We start from the raw sequence: 12,845 nt of genomic DNA, 5'->3' as shown, positions 1-12,845 counted from the left end.
AAAAACTGGATCAATACGTAAGCTTTTTTCTTAGACAGCGAAACTAACTTCCACTTTCGATACAAGAAGTCGATCATGTTTTTCGTGGCCTTTAAACTTTCGCTGTTGGATAGTCGAGTTTGCCTTCCTTTTAATAAAGAAATGAACTCAACTTAAAATATAGCCAACTTACAGGAGGAAAAGAGAAATGAACGCAGGAAAGCAGAAAAAACACTTACTTTAATGGAAAAATCTCAACTTTCGAAATTCAAGGAAAAAATTAGATGCCGTTTAAGCTCTTTGAATTTCTAGAACAATTTATGATCTGTGCTTTTTTGATAACAAACCCCATTAGAGCAAACTGGATCAATAGGTAAAAATTATATTCCGCAGGAAATCCTGAAATTAAATTCCACTTTCTAAATTAGAAATCGTTCACGTTTTTTTTCGCGCCATTTCCACGTTTGTATTTGAAGAGTGCTATTTACGTAACTTTCAGCAAATGAATTCCAATTGAACTCAAAAAGTGCATATATACCTAAGTGCATACATAAATGCGTTAATATGTATGAATGCACATCTGTGGTTAATAGAGCATATTAAGACTTTTTCCTGAAAAAAAATCATCAAGACCTACATAAGAGTCTTCACTACGTTCATTACTTTTTTACAATCTTAAAGTCAAACCGCGAAACAGTTAATTTGAGCCTGAGCAAATTTAAAACTTTTCCTGGAAAAAAATACAAAAAAAAATCATCACGATTTATATCAGTGTTTAAGAGTCTGAACTACATTAATCGACTCTTAAACAGGTGGAGAGGTTTTGACGAACCCATTAGTGGAATAATGTATTTTACATCTCAATTTTCTTTTAAGACAGAACTGCAAAATTGCATTTGGTTTTCCAAAAGTGAAGCTGGTAGTACAGAAAAGTTTGTTTTCTTGGATGCAAATTTCAACACGCTGGCTTGCTTGCCGTGTATCAGTTCAACAATCAGAACAATCAAGATTGCAGATTAAAATCGAGATGAATGTGAATCAGCGAGGCGAACTGGCCATTAATAGAATATTTTCTCAATTATTATTCAATTTAAAATTAAATACTTGAAGAGTATTTACTGGATAATTGAAAACCAAAAAAATTCATCAGTTTCCGACTTAGTTGTTACTAGCGAAGAAGGGTGGCCGGTCACTGAGCAATGAGCTCGTAGCACAGAATGATCTGATCAAAGTAAACATAGCACAAAAAAGAATCAATATGGCGAAGCTGCGCTTCGCAAACAATAGCGACAAAACGCCAAAAAGCAGCACTGGAAATAAGAAGAAGTAGAAATTAGCCTCAAATTAGTGAAACTTTTGCTATATATCGGATTCGAATCTACAAACTCGAGATTTTGAGTCTCAATTCATTCCCTCTAAGCCACGGACGCTTAACGATCGGCAAACAATAGCCACAAGTAAAGCAGAGAACACATGTTACAGAGAAGCGAAGCTGAGCTTCGCAAACCCACGAGAGGTTAAAAATGCTACAAAGAGCTCTAAACAGGCAAAACAAATTGGAATAAGGAAAATATTAGAAATACACCTCCCAAAAAACTTGTTGAGACTAGGAGTATCACGTTCTCACATCTGCTGCACGACTAGTAATTAACTAACACTAGCCACCAATAAAGTAGCTAGTTTCTATCAAATTGCAAATTTTATGCGGAAAAAGTTCTTGAATTTCTTTAAAAAACGCCATATCAGCTTTTTTACAAACATATAAGGTAAAACAGATCATGCAGGGAAAATATAAGCACCATGTTAATTCTAATGAACTATCAACCTCAGAATCAGCAAGTTAGTTTTTGAAAAAAAAACTTTCCAAAGACGGGCAAAATTTCAAAAATTGGACATTTTCCAAAGCCATATTTTTTTGAAAACGAAGGGCATAGCCAATTGAGCAAGATCCTTAATCTCTGATTTGGCAAGGTAGTTTTTCAAGATTTTAAGATTTAACCAAAATGTAAGAAAATGGGTTTGTTCGAGACCATAACTTTTTTCTACCGAATTTAGGGAACAGCCGCTTGAAAACGAGAACCTCCCATAATTTTTTCTTTTGATTGAAACCATCATCTCAGATTGCATTTGATATTTGAGAAAATGAAAAAATTCAGAACAAATAGGCCAAAAATCCTCTTACTGAAACTTTCGAAGGCAGTGGGACGTGAGGTAAAATGAGAAGAGAATAGCGAAATATGCAGACACATAGAAGAGCGGCCGGTTTTTCCATTGGTATTATATTAGTTTTTGAAAATCTGTTCAGTAGTTAGAGAAAAATTGAAATTTCTGCAAAAATGCGAAAGTTTTCCAAAGCGTCGCAAAAAAAAAACGAAAAACAACAAATCCCATACCTTTTGAAAACATATCTTCAAAAGGCAGCCTAATACTAATCGGAAATAAAGCAGCAACATATGCCATTAAATTTTTTATGCTTAAATAAGCTTAAAAATGATTAAACTGAAATACACCAAAAATGCTAAAAATGAGCACTTTTATTTGCAACTTTGGATTAAAAAAATTCTTCGTAATAATACACTACGCTTTGTTTGTGTATTGACAATTTCAATGTTACTGATCGAGATACAAATAGAAATGCGACCAAATAAGCATTTTTATATACTGTTAACTTGCAAAAAAAGTAGAGTCATACCAATACAATAGGCTCGCTAGTGCAATAACAAATTTTGGTGAACAAAAAGCAGCAGAATGGTTTCATCTAAATATTGCCAGCAGACAGTTGGAAAAGACTAACAAATGCAAGGAAACACACTTATTTCCGAATTTCAATGTAAAAAATAATTGGTCTTAACTTTTAAATTTCAAGATGATTTTATGTTTGACACTGTTTTGATAAAATTAACTTATTTTGAAAAAACTGGATTAACAAGTTCCGCTGTGAAATCTAAAAATCAAATTCCCTTTTCGAAACTAGAAGTCGTTTAGGTTTTTTTTGCGCCATTTCCACGTTTCGTATTTGGATAATGCAATTTACCTAACTTTTAACAGATGAATTTGAATTCAATTGGAAAAGTGCATATATACCTAAGTGCATTTATAAAAGCATTGATATGTATGAATGCACATCTGTAGTTATTAGAGCATTTTAAAAGAACAACAAACATCATCAAGAACTATATACGAGTCTTCACTATATTCACTTCTGTTAAATGAACTTAAAGGTAAACTAAGTGAGAGAGTAATTTAAATTAAAAAAGAAGGTTTTTTTCCTCGATCAATTGCTAGAGACAAAAGTAACAAAAACGTATGTTAAATTTTCAGCCAAAAAATGAACCTAAATTCATCAGGAAGTTTCAATCAATCATAAAGAATTTTTTTTTGGTCGGAATAAACAAAATGGATTAAATCTGTTAATCTCATCGGATCTCTTTAACTATATCCCCCTTTTGCAAAAGGGGTACATTCGCTACTAGGTATAAAATTTTCATATGCTTAACCGTTGGTTTGTTTCTTTATAGAGGAAATATTCGTTACTAGGTACCCGAGGGGAATATAATTAAAGAGATCCTACTCATCTTCGGTCGAACTAATAAAAACAATTAAAAATATGCAATTATTTAACTCCAATTTGCGTTTTTCCACTTTTATTTGGTTTACTGTATTTCGCCTTATTTTTTACCCGTGTTTTCAAAGTGAGATGATAAACCGACAAATTACACTATGCCTTTAAAACAGTCGATAATATTTTCAAGTTTAAGATTGCCTAACGCTGAAATGAAGAACCTTTTTTCTCTGAAACTTGAGTCTTAATATAAAAAAATGATACCAGTTTTTCTCGACACTGAAAGAGCTTCTTGAAAACCTTCGTGGAACACGAATAACGACTGACAGTGCTTTAACGAGCACTTACAGGCTTTCTTTTGAGAAAACCAATTTAAATCACAATCGTTCCAATGGTCGGCAAAAACAGCCACCAGATCAGTTGGAAAAGTGCGAATGAGCTCAACAAAACCAAAAAGAATGATTGACTTCTGTAACTTTATTCGAAATTTCAAAAAAAAACCTTAATAACTAACCTGTATCCGTCTTTGGAGTCTTCGCGTGCAAGTGTTTTGAACTCAGTATACATGTTCCTGTTGAAGTGTTCACGCAGGAAGAAAGACCAGAACCTGTACAGAGTGTTCATCTCTTGTGACTGACCATTGCCCAAGGTCTTTCTCTCTAAATGCAGAGATTACTGATAAAAATATGCTGAAGAGGGTAGTAGAAATCCCTCTTCATAGCTGAATATCCCTAAAATCATTAGGTTGAATATACTTTCAAGCCCATATTCCATTCCGCAAGCATTACATAGAAGTGAAATACTCGTCCAAAATACGGAAAAAACGACAATCTCAAAAAATCCTCTGCAGTCAACTTTAAGATGCTTTTGTGGCAAACAAAAACATCTGGCGTCGTCCGGCATCGATCTCTCGGCCTAGTGATTGACGTTGATTTCGAATGCTGAGCATTAGATACTAAATAACAGAATCGAATTTGTTTCTAGGCCCTTTTGAAAAAGCGAATTTCATTTGCGAATATACCTTTGAGACACCTTCTTCTGTACTTGTAGTAGACCTGCTGCACAAATCCATTTTCCTTCAGCAGTTCCTGCGAGGGATGTGCAGGACCCATGTTGAATGCCGCAGCTGCAGCCGGTGAGGACCCGGTATAGCTATTTCCCAGAGATGCACTGGCAGGAGGTCCATCCGCCACACTGGATCCACACGAGTTGTTTCGGTTCCTCGGAATATGTTCCTGGTTGTCCAGGATCCATCCTACATGGTGTTCCATTGGAGGATTGTTGCTATGTCTCGTCTTCTTCTTTCGCGGAGTCTACATTACAAGTAAGGACAAATTAGGATAGCTGAACGAAAAACATTCCAGAACAAAAAGTAAACTGACATTTAACCCAGAGAAAAAGTAGTCAACGTTGGAGCTGATCACGGAGGGGGACAATTTATCACCCAGAGACGCACACAAAAAAAACATACATTGCTTAAATTTTACTTCGGTTACGTTAATCAAGAGCGTCTAACACCTTCCTTGAAACCTCCCGTTTCATTCATTTCTACACCATTTTGTCGACCAAAAATGAGTGGAAAAATGTTCATGAAAAAAGGCAGATCTTGTATGCTTGATAATTTTTTGATAATTAACCCAATTTGATCATAAAACCAGAACATAGCCACTGAAGATTCGAGAAATGTAAAACAACAAGAAAATCGAAAAAAAAAAAAATTTTTGAACATTTCAACTTCCGTAAGATATATAACATAGCATTTCTCTTACAAAAATTAAGGAACCGCCGCTTCCGCAAGAAAAACTCTCGCAACGGGTTCTTTCGATTGAGGATACATTTTTAAGAAAATTCAAAAAAACTTCTAAAAAACTGTAAGTTTCACAACTTTGCCTTTTTTGAAGGCCATAAAACTTTTCCAAAAAAATGGGTGTACCCAATTATAAAAATAGGCTTTCAACAACCTTTTGTTTCGATTAAACCTATGATATCAGGTTTTGCAGGATAGTTAGAAAAAAGTCTAAAAACGGTCAAAAAATAAAAACAAAGCCAACTGACAGTTGGAAAAAAATAAAGAACGCAAGTAAACAACAAAAATACTGACTTTGTTGCAAAAAATCTACCTTTAAGCTCTTTGAATTTCTAGAACAATTTATGATTGACACTTTGCTGATAACATTAAGACAACCTCAGAAAATTGGATCAACAGGTAAAGTTTTTATTTCGCTGGAAAATCTGAAAACTAAATTCCACTTTCGAAACTAGAAATCGTTCACGATTTTTCGCGCCATTTCCACGGTCGTATTTGGAAAGTGCTATTTCCGTCACGTTTAGCAGATAAATTTCAATTCAACTCAAAAAGAGCAAATATACCTAAGTGCATTCATAAATGCGTTAATATGTATGAATGCACATCTGTAGTTATCAGAGCATTTTAAGACTTTTCCCTGAAAACAAAACAAAATCACCAAGATCTATGAGTCTTCACTACATTCATTGCTCTTAAAAATTGAAATTTCCAATAACCTTAGCTTTTTGTGTACAACTTGGGCGTAGCCGATTATGCAGAAAAGATTAACGCAACCTGAAGTTTCGATTAACTCAAAAACTCGCATTTTGGAGGGTATTTCTCGAGAAAAGTCAAAAATTTAAAAAACGGTTAAAAATTTTGAATTCTCCAAGTGCCATAACTTTTTGAAAGAAAATTTGGGCGTAGTCGCTTATCCAGGGGAGCTTTATAAACTCCGTTCTATTCATCGAAAACATTATCTTATATTTGATTGGGTAGTTTTTGAGAAAACGAAAAAAATCAACAATATGGATCAAATGCTCCGCCAATTGGCTTTTTCGAAGGCTGCAGACAGAGGACAGAGGGGTAAGCTAAAAAAAAGACTAAGGGAGTATGCAAGCACACAGGAGAAGAGGCGGTCTTTCCATTGGTAGCCATTTTTTGAAAATCGGTCGAATTGTTTTTGAGAAACACTAAGTTTTTGCAAAAAGTGAAAAAAATTTCTAATGCGTCTAATAATATAAACCAATCCCAACATTTTCATAAAACCTGTTTTTATCAGACAAAAACTCTAGCTCTAAAATTACAACGAACGACGCTTGCAACTACCTTGATACTTGCTTGCAGCAAAAGAACACCAGTGATGTGGATGTGGCAACTAAGCCGAAAAAACTGGAGCTGATAAACGAAAGACCGACAAATCACAATTATTGACCAAAACTTTTTTTCCAATTGCATACATACTGAAAAACCAACGGGATTCGAACTCAGGACCTTAGAGTACAAAAGCGAAAGCGTTATATCTAGGCCTAATGCTAAGGAACCTGAAATTGTTAAGATAATAAAGCGATAAAAAAGCAAGTTGAAAATTTGTAAGAAAAGTTGTTTACGTGAAAAAGACTAGTTCCCGTTTACGAGACACTTGCTTTCGAAAGTTTCATTAAAACTATCAAGTTGAGAAAAATAGATCACTAGGCAAATATTTAATTCCACTGGAAAACGTGATATTTAAAATCCATTTTCGAAACAAGTCGATCACGCTTTTAGTGGCATTCTAATTTTTGCCGTTGGATAAAGGAATTTGACTTCTGTTTACCAGAGGAAAAGAACTGAACTTACAAGTAGAAAGTACAACGCGAAACACTAAATTTGAGCCTGAACAAATTATAAAACTTTTCCTCAAAAAGCGCAAAATAAACACGACCTCTATTAGAATCTGAACTACGTTTATCTATTCTTAAGCAAAAGAACAAAACTGCGCTTCAAGCACAGCAAAAAAAACACGTATCGTGAACAAAAACAAAAAATAAGCAAACATAGCCAACAGACAACGGAAAAGAATCATTGAACGCAAGGAAACAGAAAAAACTTCAACTTTCGAATTGCAAAGTAAAAACAAATGGCTTTAAAGCGAAAAATCAAATTTGAGCATGAACAAACTTAAACACTTTTCCTGAAGAAAAAAAAACGACCTCAGAAATTCATCACGACCTATATAAGAGTCTGAAGAACGTTAATCGAATCTTAAAAAACCGTAACATCGATTTTCGGAGCATTTAGAGAAAACATTTAGCGAACAAGCAGTTGGAAAAGTACTAATGAACTCAAGCAAACAGAAAAAAAATAAACTTGTTTTTGAAAGAACTTTCAAACTTCAAAGAAAAAATATTTTGATCAATTTATAATTTTTTATTTTTCTGATGTCCATTAACCCGATTTGAAAAAAAAAATGCATCAAAAAGTAACTTTTTATTCCGGTGAGAAATCGAAAATTAAAATCCATTTGAAACTAAAAGTCGTTCACGCTTTTCGTGACCTATATGCTGCTCGATAGTGAATTTTGCCTTCTTTCAACAAAGAAAATCAATTGAACTGAAAAAGAAATCAAATCTCAACCCAAAAATCAAATTTGAACGTGATCAAAATGACTTTTCTTTTTTAAAAAAACGATTAAATGAGTGTCTCCTCTTCGTTCATTGATAAATCACTTCCTTTCGATCCACCTACCCTTTTATAATATCCGTTTCATTGCTCTTCTAATTTTAATCTAGATACATTGAATTTCCCTCCCGCTCATTGAAGATCAGCTCCTCGGTGAAATTTAACGTTTAACTTGATGTGAACGAAAACGAAAATTTTCCGCTTACTGTGTAGTACACCTAAATTTACAGAACATAATTAAAGTTTAACTTGATGTCAAGAAAAAACTGAAAATTTCCGCTTACTGTGTAGTACACCTAAATTTACAGAACATAATTAAAACAAACATTCCAGAATCAAGCAAAGATAGTCTGTTGCTGTGCAAGTAGCATAAAAAGTTCCGACTATTTTTAAAAAACAGCAATATTTTAAATTTGTACCTTTTTTGTGCAGGGTGTGGTGAGAAGAAAGATAAAAAAATTTAGAGCTTCAGTAAATTAAGCAACAACACTTGTCTTCAAAAAATGAATAACAAAACAAATCGAAAAAATCAAAGTTAGCTTTTAAAAAAATTTGAAAAGTTTTCATTGACAAAGAAGCGATAAATGTAGCTTCGAAAACTTTCAAAGCTTAAAAAACCGCTTTTCATCTATGAAACAATTTTTTCTGATTTCAATTGCTCCAAATTAAACAAAAAGTAAAAATCAAAAGTTAAAACCATTTTTTCTCGACACTTGAGTAAAAAAAATTTTTTAAATTTTTTATTGTCGTTTAAATTACTATTTAAAAGGCTTCAATATATATCACTTGACCTAGTCTAATGATTACTTTTGGCCGATGATTTAGCGTGCAAAAAACTAGAAAAACAAAACACACCCGAAGACAAAATTCCCCCCAACTTTCAATTGATGAAACAAAAACAAGCCTAATTTTTTACAACCTGACCTCGTTAGCTTTATCCGCTCATCCCAAAAGACAGATCTCCTTGACTGTTCCACATATGGTACCTAGTACAGCTAAACCATCCCGCCCGATAAAGAAGAAAATCAATGGTCAAGAATACGCAGATTTTGTAAAAGCCCCCCCCCCCCCCGTATTGGGGGGGGGGGGTTGTAGTTACAGGATTGATTCTCAAATAACTACCAACAAATCCTTATTTTCCAAAAAATCAACACAATTTACCTTCTCGTCGAACTTTTGGTAGGAGTAGTCTTTAATGACCGGGTAGAACCTAGTGGACTGTTGTCGCATCCTCTTGCGCTGCTTCAAGTGGGGATCATAGAAGCCCATGTAGTGGTGCATGCCATTCGGGTCATAGAAGCCCCCGGCAGGTGAGTCCCAACTCCTCGCTAAGTGGCCTCCTCCTCCGTGCATGGCTGAAGACGGGTGGTTGAAGCTAGCTGCAGGATTAGGATAGTAGTGATTTCTGGGGTTCTGTTTGCTGTTGTTATTATTGCCACTTGTTTTGGAGGTATTGGACTTGGAGTTGTTTTTCTCAGCTAAAAATTTACAGAATGGTTGACCTACTATGTAGATTTAAGACTTCTTATTAGGACCATTTAATCCAATGGAATTGAAGGAGTTATATTGCTTGATTTAGAGGCTAATCTCAACCAAACGCAATACTTCAACCGCACGCAACCGAGCATTGAAAAATATCATCCTTAATCTTATTTAAGTATTCAATAATTACATCATTGAGATTTTAATGTTTCTTTCGCAATATGGCTAAAAAATACCCTCGCTAATCACTGAGTCATGGAACCTTACGAGACCAAAAACGCCTCGATGACCATTAGGTCTTTAACTACATAGCTGTTCTTGTTTCATAACATGACACTTACAATGCAAGGCTACAGCACTAAGATTTCTGTCTTAGAAATTTCTTCCTACTAACATGTGAGCCTACCTGTAGAAGACTGTTCCTCGGAAGTAGTGCTGGTGTTGGCAGCTACTGCTCCCGGGGGCGGGGGTGGCAGTTTGTGTTCTGGGAACTTTGGTCTCGGGTACAGGTTCTGGTACTGCTGATATGAGATGAAGTCCAATTTGTGGTGAGGGTGTCCGCCGCCCTGATTTAATCAAAAATCCGATTATATCAAGCAAAACAAGATTTTATAAGAAAACCTCCAAAATACTTCAAACATAGAATACACTTCTTATGATGTTTATGATCCATCAATATACCATTGGATTGCCACATCTAGCATATGCACTGACTGTCATAGATAGATACACACGGGCCTTTTAATGATAAAAAACAAAGCCAACAGAAAGTTAGAAAAGTGTTAATGACCTCAACGAAACCTAAACACCTTTTAAAAATATTTTTCAACTTTCGAAGAAAAAATTAATCACGTTTAAGTTCTTCGAATTACAAGAACATTTTATTATTGGCAATAACCCAATTTGAGAAAACTGGACGAATAGGTATTTTTTCTATACTTAAAATTATTCACGCTTCTTCCCGCCATTTGCCTTTTCGGTAGCGAAAAGCAAAATTTGCCTTCTTTTTGCAGCCAAATTTGAACTGAACTTAGAAAAAATCAAACCGAGAAAAAGGGAGGACCGAAACAAGCTTTTCTCTTCGCTCATGCCACTTCAAAATTACATAACTTTTAACAAAAACAAGAAGCTTAGAAGCTTTTGAAAAAAAACAACAAATTGAGAATAACGAATTTAACGGCAATTCTTTTCCGATTTTCGAATTGTACTGCCCTTTAGCAAATGCAGTCTTATCAAAGATTTAAAATTGAGCAAAAAATTACGAGAGTGAACATACGAATTATTGAGACTTAGCACGAAGCCTCACTCGTGTAAGTTTGAAAGCCTGAAAGATTTTTTAACGTTTTTTAAAAACATTCGCACGTGATACAGATTTTATAGACTAATAATCTTACTGAAGACAATCTGAAACAATTTAGGAATTGGCTCAATTGGCTAGCTACGAGCTAATTGATAACTGCTACCCATATCGAGTATTATTTATTGCAAATGGCACTTTGCAAGCCCCGTATACCGTATACTTTCACGAAAAAAGATCTTGTTTATATTTTAAAACGAACTCAGGTCGACCATTGATACCTTTGGGATGCAGATAAAAACGGTCAAAAAATTACTTAGGAGTATAAAACTGTCTGCAGTACAACAACTTTTAATGAAATTCCATAAAATAGTTGAAAACTTCGGTTTACTCATATCTAATCCAAAAAACTCATACTGAAAAAATCAAAAACTTGAAAAAAAGAGTCTACTGACCGAATTTAACTTGTCCAAAACAAAAACGTGTTTTTGTAAAAGAGCATCCGCAGACCCAGAAAAAATTTTCAAAACAATTCCCTGAAAAAATCACCAACACATGCAAAATTGAAAAAATATGTCCTCTCAATGCTATTCTTTTAAAATGTGTGACACCCGATTTAAGTAAAAATAAGCCATTTACACACTACATGTCTTGAACAAAATTAAATACAATTTTTGAAAATTTAGCCACAATTTGTCATCTCACATTCTTGTTTAAATTGTCGTGAACCAAAGGATACATTAGAGATCTTTAAATCTCGTTTAACATTAATCATACATGCAGTTACAATTGTGTACCGCTGGGTATATTTCCTCGTAGTCTTCATAGGCGAAGTGGCCCATTGCGACTGGAGAATTTGGGGTCAAGGTCGGTTGGGCTGACATGTAAGAGGTTCCACCTCCAGAAAGCTCAGAGTTATTGAAATATGCTGAAGACGACAAGGCTGCCAAATTAGCAGCAGCAGTTGTAGTGATACTATTGCGGTTAGAATGATGGTACATTGTTGGTGGATGGCAGATTGAGTTATAGTACAGAGCTGAGAGGTCAGCGAAGGACGAACAACCGGGTGCTATCGCATGATAGCCACCGCCACCCGCAGCCAAGTTATTTAGGCCGAGCTGCTTTGAAAATTCAAACCAGTGAATTATCATCACATACAGGCCTGGCAAATTAGAGATCTTGAAATACATTTTAAAAAAATTGTTCATTAATACTCAACACAAAGTATATCGAAGCTTTTTGAATTTCAATAATCAATTAAGATTTGCAGTTTTTGAACCCAGAGACGAAGCGGAGCTTTTCACCTATCAAGATTCAACACAAGCAAAACAATTCAAACCAGCTGACTTATACTGAGACGAAAGCCGCTAAGTCGAAATAAATTTTGAAAAACGCCGAGAAAAACCATATCTACCAAAACGTTCATATCTTGGTCTTGAATAAAATTCGATGTAAGCAAAATATGCCGAATAAGACAACTGTAGATGAAAAAGCATCGAAACAAAACTTACGAAGCCGTGACGAAGTCGACAATTCTTGAGCCGATACTCGATCCAGAAAAATAGCACACAAGCAATAGTCGGACACTTGGTTTTATCCGAAAAAAAAATCAAATTCTATGCATCGAAAAAATAACGTCCGGTCGGGCTCGATACCCAGCACTCCAAGGCTCGCGCTTTACCACTAGACCAAGTTTTACGAAAAATATAGTTGTTTCGAATTGCTTTGAATTAAGTTCATTTTGAGATAAACATGCCAAATTACACAAGCGAATGCAAAATTTACAGCCAACGAAAAAAAAAACAAATTTCGAATAGAACGGATTTTTAAAAGAACTGTTAATCTGCTAAAAAGAGGGCCTTTTCTATTGGTTAGATAGCAGTATTTAGACAACCGCGTAGTCAGACTTGTCAGTAAGTAGACAAATACTGTAAACCAATCAGAATCGAGACAAGGAAGAAATGAATAATTAATAATTAATTATTGCGTAAATTTATTTTCTCATCTCGATTCTGATTGGTTAATAAGGGATTTATCTGCTTACTGACGAGTATGAACACGCGGTTGTCTAAATACAG

General features: G+C 34.7%; 1 protein-coding gene across 3 annotated transcripts in view; it reads right to left on the bottom strand.

Moving 5' to 3' along the window:
• LOC134851528 (la-related protein 1B-like) overlaps window positions 1-12,845 on the bottom strand; it is a 424,232-nt gene that overhangs the window by 6,033 nt on the left and 405,354 nt on the right. For all 3 annotated transcript variants that reach the window (XM_063867655.1, XM_063867657.1, XM_063867656.1), the window contains 4 exons: window positions 9,877-10,036; window positions 9,150-9,466; window positions 4,563-4,854; window positions 4,056-4,200 (listed from right to left, as the gene is read on the bottom strand). In XM_063867655.1, coding sequence (XP_063723725.1) covers window positions 4,056-4,200; window positions 4,563-4,854; window positions 9,150-9,466; window positions 9,877-10,036 — 914 coding nt within the window. The remainder of the gene's footprint in view (window positions 1-4,055; window positions 4,201-4,562; window positions 4,855-9,149; window positions 9,467-9,876; window positions 10,037-12,845) is intronic.

This window comes from Symsagittifera roscoffensis, chromosome 7, assembly GCF_963678635.1.
Source record: "Symsagittifera roscoffensis chromosome 7, txSymRosc1.1, whole genome shotgun sequence".
In the NCBI taxonomy this organism is placed as follows: domain Eukaryota; kingdom Metazoa; phylum Xenacoelomorpha; order Acoela; family Convolutidae; genus Symsagittifera; species Symsagittifera roscoffensis.
The sequence above is the reverse complement of the archived record's forward strand: the minus strand, read 5'-3'. Positions and strand labels throughout refer to the sequence as shown.